Source organism: Scatophagus argus, chromosome 11, assembly GCF_020382885.2.
Source record: "Scatophagus argus isolate fScaArg1 chromosome 11, fScaArg1.pri, whole genome shotgun sequence".
Taxonomy (NCBI): domain Eukaryota; kingdom Metazoa; phylum Chordata; class Actinopteri; family Scatophagidae; genus Scatophagus; species Scatophagus argus.
The window spans coordinates 10,484,151-10,498,323 of record NC_058503.1 but is presented as its reverse complement, the minus strand read 5'-3'; the positions used below and the strand labels follow the sequence as shown (position 1 = coordinate 10,498,323).

The 14,173-nt window shown below is 42.7% G+C and overlaps 1 protein-coding gene across 2 annotated transcripts in view; it reads left to right on the top strand.

Moving 5' to 3' along the window:
• The window catches only part of LOC124067443 (anosmin-1), a 38,599-nt gene extending 25,091 nt beyond the window's left edge, over positions 1–13,508 (top strand). For both annotated transcript variants that reach the window (XM_046404772.1, XM_046404771.1), the window contains 9 exons: positions 91–220; positions 2,388–2,593; positions 4,333–4,477; positions 5,417–5,563; positions 8,183–8,271; positions 9,438–9,609; positions 10,329–10,549; positions 11,231–11,372; positions 12,263–13,508. In XM_046404772.1, the coding sequence (XP_046260728.1) occupies positions 91–220; positions 2,388–2,593; positions 4,333–4,477; positions 5,417–5,563; positions 8,183–8,271; positions 9,438–9,609; positions 10,329–10,549; positions 11,231–11,372; positions 12,263–12,321 (1,311 nt within the window). In that variant the 3' untranslated portion in view covers positions 12,322–13,508. The remainder of the gene's footprint in view (positions 1–90; positions 221–2,387; positions 2,594–4,332; positions 4,478–5,416; positions 5,564–8,182; positions 8,272–9,437; positions 9,610–10,328; positions 10,550–11,230; positions 11,373–12,262) is intronic.
• Positions 13,509–14,173: the final 665 nt, after the last annotated feature.

Sequence of the window (14,173 nt, the reverse complement as noted above, 5' to 3'; positions counted from 1 at the left end):
CTGATGTGGCAGCATACTCACATGGGGCTCTGACCCTGCATGAACCCTGACCCCTGTGGTTTGCCCCCCCCCCCCCCATCTGTCCCTTAGACTGCAGAGGAGCGTGTCCAACTGGCCGACATCAGAGCCAGCAGATGGTACCAGTTCAGAGTTGCTGCAGTCAATGTCCACGGGACGAGAGGCTTCACTGCGCCCAGCAAACACTTCCGCTCCTCCAGAGGTCTGTGTGTGTGTATGCACTTATGCACGTGTGTTTGTGTGTGTGTGGCCTTCCTTTGTGACTTAGTTCCTGTTTGACACCCATTGCCCTCCATTTGTTATGGTTAAGACCTTGGAACAGGTGGAGTCTTTGGGAAAGAGTTTAAAACCTGATTTGACCACTGACTGGAAACAATAGTGTATTTGTGTGTTTTAAAAAAGCAGCTTTTATTCACCTGAAATTTGCAACTTTTATCTCTTTAGAACTTAGTAAAGTAAAGTAAAGTAAGCTGCTCAACCCCATGACAGCAAACTGATGAAGACTGAATTATGATTAGTAAAGCCAAACACATGTTTAACAGTTTGACCGACTCTGCCTCGGTGTGTTTGTTTATAATTGCTTTCAAGTATTAAACCTTTATATCTGTAGTTTCCATTCTTTAACCTGAGTGTGTTGCTAACCAATGTAAGTGTTTCCCCACATTTGCTCAGTGACCTAAGTGGAAAGCGTAATTCATGCTGATGATAAGTAGAATGCGAGTAATGAGGAGGGACTGGGTGTGCAGAACATTTCTTTTTTGCGTTGCAACTAAATCCTCAGTTATGTCTTCAAAGGAGGGGTTTCCCCCTCTTTACAGTCATATAAAATGTAATATGTCTGAATTAGTCAGGATATTGCAGGTTTCAAATGAACGCAAGTGTTGTCTTGCTTCCAGAGGGAGTGACGTGATCCAGGCGCATGTCAGATCTTTGCCTCAGATTAGAGAACAAGCGCTGAAGGCATCTTGTGTTGCTGCCTGACTCGCCCGCCCTGCATGTTGAGTGTTGAATGACACCAAATCGCAGAGTTGCGCTGCAGATGGCATTTGTTAAAGCAACGGCCAATTGTTGTGTGGTTTCCAGGGATTACAGATTTGTGAATATAATATTGTGTCTAGATGAATCTGATCTGGAATCAGATTCAATCTAGACAGCGCTTTCTTTGGCAGAGCTATGCACTCGCCAGTCAGTTGATCTGTAAATGCGTATCATGCAGTTAAGTGTCTGCACTGTGTGGACCTCTTTTTCAGCTATGCGGTGCACAGTGCAAAGCAACATACTTTGAGTCACTTATTTATGAGGATATAAGAAGTTGTTTAGTAGTGGAATGCTGGCAAGTGTCTTAAGTCTTTTCCATGTTTTGCCAAATCTAAAAAAGTATTAGTGTTTGTGTTGACCTGTCCTGTCAAGCCTTCATCATACATTTATTCCCCAGAGTCTTCTGGATGGCTGTCAGACAGAGTCAGACACCAGGTGGGGAAATGGTTCTGCTGCAGGGATGGAAACCGATCTCCAATCAGGCCAATCAGTGCCAGAACGTTGATAGATTGATGGGAGCTGTCATGGATTTGATGAGCTCCTGGCCATTCTGTCATGCCATTGTTATTTATATAGTACTGCCATATCATCTGAGTGCAATTTTGCACTACTACTATTTTGTTAGAGCAATTTGTAAGAATTGACTGCTTATTTATCTTGTGCTGTCAATATCAGCTGGTCTGGAGAACCGATGGGTCCAGTTGTGTTTTTGGACCAGATTAAATGTGTTTCAGGTGGGAGAGGGCAGGGGAGAGGGAGAGCCAACTGGGCTGTAGTGTGAATCATTTTCTCATTAAAGGGCTATTACCTCTAGTCTGATGTCTGGCATGTGGCCCTTCCTCTCCTCCTGCACCAGGCTGACATCAGCAGCCAGAAGCAGGCTGGGTCATGGCAGATATGTACAGTTTCAGAACTAGCGTTACACAGGACACACACACACATCAGTTAGAGTACAGGAATGTTGAGTGTGGAGCCAAAGTGAGCAGCATGTGTTTGTTAACCTCTGACCTGCGCTCTCGGTCCTGCTGAACACTGTCATCTAGGTGACATGACACCTGTCATAACATCTCATGGCAAATTGTCAGTGGAGGACTAATTACTTTACACAGTGTCATACTGGTCCCCCTCTTCAGCTGCAATGCTAACCTTCAAGTGGTGAAAGGTGCCTCGGCCTGTAATGCACTCTGCCTGAAAATACACGCAGGAAAACTGCCTTGGCCCAACATTTGTCACATACAAGAACCAGAGGCCCTTTTTGTCTAAATGTCTGCAGATGTACTGAAGTCTCTTACCGCTGACAGTGTTATTTCATGTTGTTGCTATGTCTTCAGATCCTGCCGCCCCTCCCAGCCCGACCAGTTTACGAGTCACCAACGTGACGCTGGACGACGAAGGCCTGGTGACAGCTCGTCTCAACTGGACCCTGCCAGAGGAGCCCGATATCCCCATACATCACTACAAAGTGTTCTGGAGCTGGACTGTGCCCACGAAGTCCATGGTGCCATCCAAGAAGAAAAGGAGAAAGACCACCAACGGGGTAATCTTTTCACCCCATCTAAGTGATGTGTTCTTTCTCTTTCTCTCCTTTTTTCTCCTTTTAACACTGCAGAGTCTTGTCCAGGATTATCTCAGCATCTTCCCCTCTGGCCTCAACACATCATTGTAAATATCCATGTAGGCCTGCAGTGGAAAAAGGATAAACATGGAGTAGGAGTTTCATTTATTTATATATACTTGAAAGGATATAAATCACACACAGATTGATGCAATGTGTTCTTCATTGTTTTAATTCCTCATACTGATGAAAGATCTCTTAAATGCACTGTTAAGCTTTCAAAGAAAGCACATTAAGTGTGATAAATAGCCCTATGTATAGTGGTTTCAAGGTCTGCGTGTCTTGAATATCTCAGTTTTTATTGTTCATTTTTTTGCTGGTATTTTGGAGCTTTTATTTTCTCCTACTCAGTTTTTCATTGTGTAATTCAGCTATTTCTGTAATGGTACATGAGTTAATATGTTTGTGTGTCTTACTTTTAACATAAATCCCAGTGGTTACATAACTACATATTCACATTTCCTATTCTATTATTTTACATCAATGCATGCATTGTGCATTTAAATTAAAGGGATATTCAGCAAAACAGCTAAAAATATACAAAAAAAACCTTTTAGTATTCTCTAAGAATGATATAAATGTTGTGTTTAAAGGAAATACCCATTGATTCCTGTTGGTAATTGTTTAGTTTGCATTCTGGATCATACTGAACTATTTGGTCCAACCAGAAAGCAGAGTTTTCATTGTCTGAGATGTCACATAGACAAAGACATGCTTACAATCACAGAGAAAGATAAATACAGTTTGGTCATAAAAGCTTAAACAAACATGAAAGCTGAGAGCTAACAAAGTTAGTCGCTCTGACTTGGACAGCTCAGAAAGCCACAGACTAATATTTGGATAGTATTACGAATTTGGTTTTACCGGTACATAAATATTTCACAAAGTATGCATGTATTGATTAGACTGTCACAGACCGAAGTGATGGGTTCATAAGCACTTATACATAGGGGTGACCTTATAGATAAATCATACGATTAGATCATTGACTGTCCCCATAAATTACAGACTCTTATATGAATGACTCAATAAAATTGGCATTTAAAAGTTTTGTGAGCCATTTGCAAAATGTATCCAGTAATGCTTCCCTAACATACCTGTGGTTCAGTATCTGTGAGAAGCTTTTCATTAGAGACCTGAGCAGAAAGACAGATTGTCTAGACAGCCTGCACACACCTCTGTAGAGTCTTCTCCTGAATTAGTTTATGAAATACATAGCAGATGTAGCACCGAGGAGATAGAGGTGGGAGACACCAGACACCTATTGACACATGTACCACTGGTTTCCACTTTGGCACCTCGGGGCTTTGAAAGCAGCCTGCTGGTAGAGGAATGTCAAAACACACACGCAGTCAATAACAAGAACTCATCAAGCTCATGCTGGTGGTGGAATGCTGCAAGTCAAACACAGTGAGGAAGCCCTGGGAGGCTCTGATAACACAGCTCCCTCACAAGGCCCTGAAGACTATCTCCTCTCCACAATCCCTTCCTCAGCTCCACATGTGTTCTTAATAAGCAGGGCTTTCCCACAGGCCCGGCTTGGCCCAGGCTGAGCTGAGCTGGAACCATGACAGGGACAATGGCAGCACTTTGAAAGGGGCCTCAAGTGACGGTGTGGTAACATAGACATGCCAACATGCAAGTGTCTTCTGTTGTTGCAGGCTCAGAGCTGGGTGGATCTGGAGGGGCTGCAACAGAACAGCAGTTACACTGTGGAGCTGCAAGCTGTCACATACTGGGGACAGGTGCGTCTGAAGAGCTCCAAGGCTTCTCTCCACTTCAGTACCACCCAGAATAATGAGTCAGGTAAACACTGATGCTAATTTTCTGTTGGTCATTCAGCTGTCACACTGTCGGTCTTCTGTTCTATTCTGAAATACACTCATAAACATCTACGTGATACACTGGCACAAATTTTTGTGCAGTTTTGTTTCCAGTGTATCCCAATGACCTTGATGGTCCTTTACTTACTGCTATGAGGTTGACATATCTGGCTTTTGAGAGAAATGTCCCGATAGCTTTGGATGGATGATGATGAAATTTGGTACACACATTCATACCACTTTCAAGATGCATTAAAATCACTTCAGTGATCCTCTGACTTTCCATCATGTCAAAATTTCACTTTGTCCAATTTTTTGTTTATAACCAGTATTGGTTTAGAGTCCGCTCAGACATTAATGCAGCTGAGGTTTTGTGGGAACCAAATAGGCCTGATACGACTGAGAGTCACGTGGATGGTCTTGCACCACCTGAAGTCAAACAAAAACCTGGATGGCGCTGCAGTTTTCTGATTGCAGATCTGCAGGGGATTGGCTGAACGAGCTTAGTAGAATCCAGTTTTCTTTTTGTTTGTTTGTATTTCTTAAGAGTTAAATTCTTCAGGCAAATAATCATCATGAGAACTGCAAAAAAGCAGGAATGGCCAAGGTATGCTGACAGCACATCTGCATTCATTTGGAGCTCCTGTGTGTTTAGGGAACACAGACCAAGCCTCAGTGCTATGAGTGTGTACATTTTAAGCATGTGTAGCTCTAGAGGGAATTGAACCTCTAACCTTGGCAGTGTTAGTACTGTGTGTACTCATCGAGTTACACCACACTTATGCATAAAGAACGTGTTGTAACTGCTGTGATCTTACAAAGAAATAATTGTGTTTCTGTTACCATGCTGGAGAGTTTGGCACAACAGAGTCACTGTTGTGTCTTAGCTACAGCAGCAAATATTTCTCCTTTCTCTTCCCAGTAAAATCACTGCTCAAGTCAAAGAAGGAGGAGATATCCCCTCTTGGTTCCACCATGGCCAAACGCCCTTCTGGCCCTTTAGAGGTAGGAACACCCTTCTACCAGGATGGCCAGCTGCAGGTCCGTGTCTACTGGAAGAACCGAGGAGGTATGCGCTCTTCTGTATTGGTTCATAGCTTTGTTAGAATCCATTTAGCACCCCATTATGCCCATCAGTTACTATGAGTCATAGTAACTCATGTACACCGTAATAAAGTGTTGATTCTTAGTCAATCATACGATGGAAGATTCCTTGTATAAACGTGCTATCAGATGGTGTAAATGAAATAAATGAAACAATGTGTCTTTGTGGGAGCTGGGTAATATGAGTGCAAATTGGTGTAAACCTGCACACAGACTGGTAGAGCGGAGCCACTGTTTAGTAAAGAACAATAAACTCACAGAGCTTCGCCGCGAGATGGGATTTATTGACACCTGTATCTAATAGATTCTCGCCCTCGTATTAGCGTTGAAGCGGCCCATTTTGTTTTACAAGACCTGATGTCATAGAGAACAGATATGGTCATGAGTTGAAGCACCGCAAGGGGTTAAAGCCTATAGGAATGCCTGTCCCAGCGGCATCCATTCCCCAACCCTACCAGAGTGGAAATATGGAAACCTTGAAAGCCATGCTCTCAGGGTAACCTGTCAAGTTCCATTCACTGGTGTATGTTATGTTACTAATATATGTCATCGCCTCAGCCAAACTCCACATCTTTGAGGCAAGAATGCAAACCCTGGCTGAAGGAGAAACCTGGTGAGACACCAACTGCTGAATCAGAGTATGTGTGAGAGAAAGAGAGAGAGAGAGAGAAAGAGAAGGGGAGGATGGCGTTGGCCCAGAGCTGTTAGCAAGGTTGGCCTGGACTTAGAGAGCTGAGTGATGCTGGAGGGGAATGGCAGTGTTAATCCTGGTCCAGCCTCGTTTTCTGTGTCCTGTTTTTAGTGCTGGTCTGCAATGTGTGTGCCACTGCCACTCATTAGTCTGAGGGATGACCCTGGCTTTGATTTTTGACAACCTGAGTTCCTTTACTGTAAACATACAACATGCAGATAGCCCGGAGAGTTGGAGTCTCTGGACATCTGGTTTGTGTGACAGACAAAAGGAACAGGTTAACTGAACCGTGATTAAACTCTCACTCATTGTCTCTGTGATCCAAAGCAGCCCGGTCCTCTGGGTTGTCTCCAGCAGACAAAAGAGAACCGTACTGTACAACAGCTCTGATAATATATCAACGTCTCCCTAGCACCCAGACAGTAGACAGCAGTCCGGTGGTGGCGGCACTTCTGAGGCTCGCTCCCGGCCATGATTTATCGAACACCGCTGAGGTTCTGTTCTCTACCTGATTTTCATGTCCCGTTTCTTGTTTTACATACCACTTCCCCTCTCCGTCAGACCTGGCTAAGCATATCTTGTTTATTTTTTCCCGGTTCCCTGTAATTCTTCTCTTCTGCTTCCAAAGACCTCAGGGGCTCCTAGTGCCAGATCTGTGTCTAAGCCTTCAAAGGACCCCTTTTATCTCCCTACTACAACCCAGGCCCGCTCCAAGGGGCGAACATAGCATAACTCAATTATTAATCGTAGAAGTTCTTCACATATCCAAGCGACACAGTAGAATGAATAATATATCCAGTAACATAAGATGAGGGTGATGATAAACATTGCTGATGAGCTCAGGAAGAGCTTCTGTACGGTAATGAAGTGAATGTTGCTGCTGAAGCCTGCAGCTGAGAGAGAGTCCCAACATGACCAAGGCTGCCATGACACTGATGAGAATACAAATACAAAAAGGTGAAGCAGAAAAGTTTTAGTTTGGGTACTGAGCCTTCAGTGAACGAAAGGAAAGGTTAGGAAACAGGAAGTCATGTTAACAAACTAATGCAAGGACAAAGAAGGAAGTGCTTTCAAGTTTCTTTTTATTCTCAACGTTATCATGATCATTAATAATGGAAACTGTGATCTCAGATCGCAGATAGGGAGTGTTGCAATTTGAGAGATACCCGCCAGTTAATCATTTCATCCTGTCAGATTGTCTTTTGATGTCTGATTAATGTCCAGCGGGTGCAGTGTTGTAACGTAACATGTTAATGTAAAGCTACTTAGCGCTATTAACCCCTCTAAATTTCAGAAGTATAGGGCCAGAAGTGTTTACTCAACTACATTTATTTGACCATGATATTCATTTGATGCGTTTGTTCAAAGCAAGTTTGATGCACACACGTACGTGGAGAGCAGTTTGGACATAAGTGTCTTACTTGGTTCTTACTTTGCACATTAAGATTTTACCTACAAAGCCTATGGTGTTTACATAGTGCCTTTACACAGTCATGAATGAGTACGATTAACTACCGATTAAACTGAGAAGTGTCTTTATTATCATTTAACTCACTGATTGCTTAGTCTGTAAAGAGCAGGACCCACAGCTTGCTGTGTTGGTCAGCAGTACAAAGCACAATTTGTGCTGACCTTAAGGGAAAAGCATCAAATCATTAAATTTGGAACCAGTCCTTGTTTAGTAATTGTTGCTTCATGAATTAGTCAAATTAAAAGTTGCTGTCACAAAATACTACTGATTACATTTTGCCTTTTAATGAAGTACATTTTAAATGCAGGAACTGGCCTTGCAACGGAACAATTTACAGTTTATAAAAATGTAAAGAAGGGTGTGTTCTGAATGCCGAGTTGTGTCTTAACTGCATGACTCTCTCATCCTCCCTTTTGTTTCAGACCCCACAGTGAGTCGCTACCACGTCCAGTGGGTGCCAGAGTACTGCAGCCACAATGAGACAAGAGGACCAGAGAAATCTGTCACACAGGTTAGTCTCCAGCAGCCGTTTCACACATCTTCCAACTGAGGGTCTGATTTTGGAGTGCAGTGCGCAGAGCCATGGCTTGATCAGCAGCTCCATGCTATGCAAAGCACGTGTCTAACCTTTTGTGTGATGCTTAGAAAGGACAGCTCTGCTAAAGAGAACAACTCCAGTGAGTGAGCCAAAGCCCTGTTGTGTTGGATTTGCACTGGGCAAATCACTAGCCGTTGTTTTGAATATTATGAGTCAGTCGTGTGGTCAGGCATGTGGTGTGTTGGCCAATAAAACGCATTTACTTAAACAATGTTTCCCGGAATGGGGGATCATTCACCTCCAACAGCCCCAGCCATGCTCCTCCGTGGGTCTTTATTTTAGGGTGCAGTAGGGTCAGTGTAGGCGTTGGGAGAGTCTGGGGGTTGCGGTGGTGGGAGTGATGCGGGTTAACTGCTGGGGCTCAGGCTGATACAGGATGGCAGAGGCCTGGCAAAGCAACACATTCTTTGGGGACCGGCACTCTGGTTGCTAGGAAATATACATCCATTTTCTATAGATCACTGGGAAGGATTCCAGGCTTTTGCTTTTATGTGAGCACAGCAGCTCATTCACTTTTAATCAAAGCCGTTCCATATCAGAGAGAATATACACACACCCTTTCTCAAGGGACTGCCTATTAACGTAGAACCTCTTTATTGCAAATGCAATATCCAAATCCACTAGTCAGTGCGAGGTTTTTTTTTGTCTCCTCGAACAGAGATGAGAAAGGCCTTTTTTTCCTTAAGATCAATAGATGATTAAAGTTGAAAACTCGTGTAAAGTGTAAGACTGCTGCACAGAATTCATTAACATGGATTTACAGGCCATTCTCTTTTTTTAAATTACACATGGAATCATTTGGTTGCCGCTTCTTAATTAAGTTCTTAATGTTTTTTGCCACATGTGTAAGCAATAAAAAAAATCATTTATATTGTAAGCTGAATAGAAGAAACAGTGGTCTAACCCCCACCATGTGAGCGTTCAAAGTGGTCCTGTAATGTGGGGCATGTTCCTGAAGCCTTAGTGGGAATGTGATCTGCCCTGGCGCTGTGTATTTAATTATCTCTGAAGCTCCATGGGACCTGACCTGGGTGACATGTCAAAGTCATCAGGGCTGAATAATGTGTTTCTTGGCTCAGGAGAACTACATCAACCTCCCAGGCCTGCTGTTCTCCTGCAAGTACAAAGTCACTGTTCACATGCTGAAGTCCAAGAGACGGTCCAAGGACGAGAGCACCACCTTCCTCACCCCATCCTGTGCTACCATCCGGAGCAAGACTCACAAACATATCCCCTGCCCAGGGGAGGGAGGTGTGTATTCAGCTGTTTGACGTGCGAAAGGCATTTTAAAATCGATCTGTATTGGTGCAAACACAGTAATCAGAAGCTGTAGCATATAAATATTGTCATGCTGATCAGAATAAGTTTGACATTTTAGGGAACAAAGGTATTAATTTTCTTGCCAAGAGTGGGATGGAAAGATAGGCCCTTCTCTCATGTCTTTGTGCTAAATAGGAAGGTTCTACCAGCAGTAGGTTAGCTTGGCTTAGCAAAAAAGACAGGAAACAGGAGGAACAGTGTCCAGTGGCAACGACCCTCATAACAGCAGTTCTGAAGCTCACTGTTAATCTGTCGTAACTGTGAAATTGTCAGGCAACTACGGGAGACTCCGGGAAGTCACTTAGCCTGGCTTAAAAATAGTCCAGTACATAAAACCCAATAAACCACTGGATGTCGTTTGTACACTTTGGCTTTTATGCACATTAAATAAACAAGACATAATATGTAACACACATTTAAAGAGCTTTAGAGAGGCTGGCAACAGGATTTTGGACAGAAACAGGCAAGCTGTTTGCCCTTGTTCACAGGTTCTGCTAAGCTAACTGGCTTCTTGCTCTGCCTACACGGTGAGTGTACACACATGAGAGTAGTTTTCATCTGGCAAAAAAATGAATATGTTTAATTCCAAAAATGCTGAACTATTCCTTTAATATCAACACCCTGACTGAGACCACCTTTTCTCCTAACAGCTCCAGGCCTTCCAAAGGTTTTGGCCAAGCCAGAGAACCTGACGGCCTCTTTCTCCATCAATGAGGGAAACATCACAGGCAACTTCCTGTGGCGTGTGTCCAGAGTGGCTCCCCATCAGCGAATCACGGGCTTTCAGGTCACCTGGGCCGAGATCACCACTGAAAGCCGGCAAAACAGCCTGCCCAACAGCATCATCTCCCAGTCCCAGATTCTGCCCCCAGTAAGTCTATTCTCATTAAAACATTAATGCTCTTTTTGTATTAGAGCCATACAGTAAATCCTGTTTTCAAATGCCACAGATTGAATATGATTCCATGTACCACAAAGACATAAATATAGTCAGTAAAGTATGTAGGCAAGTATGTTCTATCTCCAGCATTTCATTTCATAGCATCTGTCAGAGGTGAGGGTGATTTGACGTCAGCCATTGTGGCCTCTTTGCATGAATCTTGTGATAAGCGGTGGTGTGTAGACAGACAGACAGACAGATCTGAGGAAGTGTTGTGTCCTGCTGGAAGTTCTCTTCCTCTACCTTTTCATCTGCCTTCACGTCTTCCTCTTTCATCCTCCGTGAGAGCTCTGAAAACGATGGTCTTTGACATAATCTGCTCCATCAACAACACGTTCCGCCTATCTGCACCTCCCAGCTTCTGGAGCTTGTCTATAAATAAAACCACCCACCGCACACTTTATCAGGCTGGCAGCAAAAAAGAGAGACAGCAAGCCTTATGAAAACAAAGTCTTTGTTTTTGTCTGTGGCTTGTGCATAGACAGCAACGCAGCTGATACTCCCTTGGTTTACAGCCCATTCAGATTCAAGTCCCGTCAAATTCAAAGGCATGTTCTGTTGTATTTCAACTGATTGCGTGTGTTTCTGCTGCTCCCCTCCCTCATTTGGCAGGATCATAACTTGCTTGTAGTGTCCAATCTGCGGCCGTCCACCTTCTACAGACTGGAGGTGCAAGTCATAACAACTGGAGGAGAAGGTCCTGCCACTGTCAAGACCTTCCAGACCCCTAACATATTACCAGTCATTCAACACCGTAAGTACTAAGTCCCTGTCAGCTGATGCTGTGTCAAAAAAACTTGAGGAATTCATGAGTTGAACCTGAATTTGCCCAGTTTTATCTGCTGGGCTTTTTTTCTTTTTGGGTATCTGAGGTGTTTCATTATGTTCACTGTTGTGATTTTTGTTTCAACTGTCTGCTAAAATTTCTGTTGGTACTGTTGCTTGGTGACTGTCACTGCTCAGTGCCAACAGCATACTGTAGATCTTTAATTCATCATTAAAGCAATATTTTGTCATTTAGTTGGTGATTTGCTTTCTGGTGAGAGTTAGAAGATCGATTGCACTCTTGTGCAATAAATATAAGACTATAGCCAGTAGCTGGTTTAGCACAAAGACTGGAAACACTAGGAAACAGCTAGCCTGGCTCTGTCCAACAGAAAAAAATCCACCCACCTGTACCTCTAAAGCTCACGAATTAACACGTTGCCTGGCAACTGCTCAGAGCCAAGAAGTAGTCTGGCACACAACAACCTGGAAAGCAGAACATTTTTAAATTTCAGTTTTAAACAAATGAGATATAACGTGTTGATTGTGAGCTTTTACACCTGAAAGCAAATAAGCATTTAGCAGATCAGATATTTCCCTCATGAATTGGGGGAGCACAAAACAAAGCTAATGAGATGAGTTATTGATCTTCCATTCACCTGGTTGCGGAAAAACACGACTCTAAATACGTGTGAATGTTGCTCTGTGTCTGCTGGATGTGGATATGAAAGTATTTATGACATAAATAATGGCTTAAACACCACTGGAGCAGCAATAGCAAGTACCAAACAAGCACTTTTAAACTGTATAAAATATAGTGAGTTATTACTAAGCTCTGAATCCCTGAAGTGGCATCTGACAGTTCTTTTAAATTTCTAGGACCCAGACTCCGGCAGCATCACTCCCACCACCAGAAGCCATCAGTAGAAAGACACTGAGCTGCAAGTTGAGGCAAACCCAATCGGGAGAAGCACCAGTGGCTCTCTGCTTCTGTCTGTCAGGGAAGGAATGTGTGGAACCAAACAGAAACACAGTGCATCAGACCATGAGCTGACCCCCCACCCCCCACCCCCCACCCCCCACTTTGTGAAATGATGGGTCCATCCTCTCCAGGCTCCACAACACATCAGCTAGTCCTACTTAAACCCTCTCACTCTCCCTCTAGACTGATACACATCACCGAACGGGTTGGTCTGTACAGTCAATTTTATACTGCAAGGTCTCATAGCACACAGTTTCCCAACACGTCGCCAACTCATCAGGAAGTTATGAAATGTAGAAGTGAGGAACCCTAAAATTCTTCAGCAGTCATTGTACGCAACAACGTGATATTTAACGAGATTCCAATCAAATTTGATCGAAAATGAGGTGGTTATCGATGAACGATTAGTTCACGATTGAAAGAAAAACAGCTGTTTAGTGGTTTGATTGAAGAAAGTTCAACTTCAGTGGTAGAAAATGCAAGAACTGCAAAACAAATGTTCAAATATGAAGAACGAAAAGTAGAACTTCATCTATTTATTTTGTGTTACCCATTAAAGAGGCGCTTAGGCATACAGTTAGTACTGAGGGATAATGTAATAAAAGTCATTGTTGTCTAACCCAGAATATTTCACATAGTATGTTGCATGTAGTACATTTGATTTTTGAACTGTAAATGATTTACTTGCTTCAAATTGAAAGCTTGTAATGGTTTTGCATGACAACCGTTAGCATTCTGTTGGCATGAAATAATGTCTGTGTTACCTCTTTTCAGTATGTTAGCAATATTTCATTAACAGATTAACAAAGAATTATATTGGGAGTAATATGTAATGTTTATTAATGAAATTATAACTTGTGTGGAAATGCTGAATTGTACATGTTCTTGGCTGTAGAAATATTTGTCGTGGAACAGTCAGTGAATGTCTATATTTATTTATGTGTGTATTACAAAGTTTGGTTTGGATGTGTGTGAATGTGTATGTTTTTGTGTGTTCTAGTCCCAAGTTTTTGAACCGGCAAAAAAAATCTTGTAAAGACATTTTGTAAAAATGGAATTGTAAATACAGTCTTATGTTACATGTTATTTTTCCATGGTAGAAACTGTACAAAATGCTAAGTAATAAAATAATCCTTAACCAGTTCCCTTTGCTGTTTGTTTAATTGCAGCTGCTGTGAACAGTAAATAGACATGCTTCTCCTCCATATGCTCGGCTATTTGGCAGTTACTGATGCTTATTTTGGCTGTAAAACCCATCATAGCAGACTGTGTGCAGCATATTCACTGATCAGCCCAGGAGCCTGAGACATGCGCTCTGCAAAGTGCAAATAAACAGGTCATCTAGCTCAACAGCCCGAGTGAATTTACCATCGCCGAGGCCGGGCAGCCCTCAACAAAATTGTGTGTTTGAAAAGCATTAAATCCCTCCTCTTCTCAGCAGCCTCTCACCCTCATAAAATGAAAAGTAGAAATGTTTACAAGAAAATAAACCTAAGGTCGACGCTGTGAGAGTTAAGCCCGTCTGTGCGGAGTGTATGATTCTTGGGTTTAAAACTGCAGTCTATTGTTATCTGTTTGTGTCAGATGACAATCCTTTTTAGCACACATACAATAATCCTGAAAGGAGTGCACGCAGAATAGTGTTTAATAGAGATTATACAGGGATATACTGAGATACTCTGTGTCAGGTGCTTGTTTTCATTACATTTTACTGCGCAGATGTTTTTGACCAAAGTGACTTACAAGAAGTGCGTTAATCTCGAGTTGTTGACTTGAATGGCATTAATTGACATCCGCATTTTCATGAT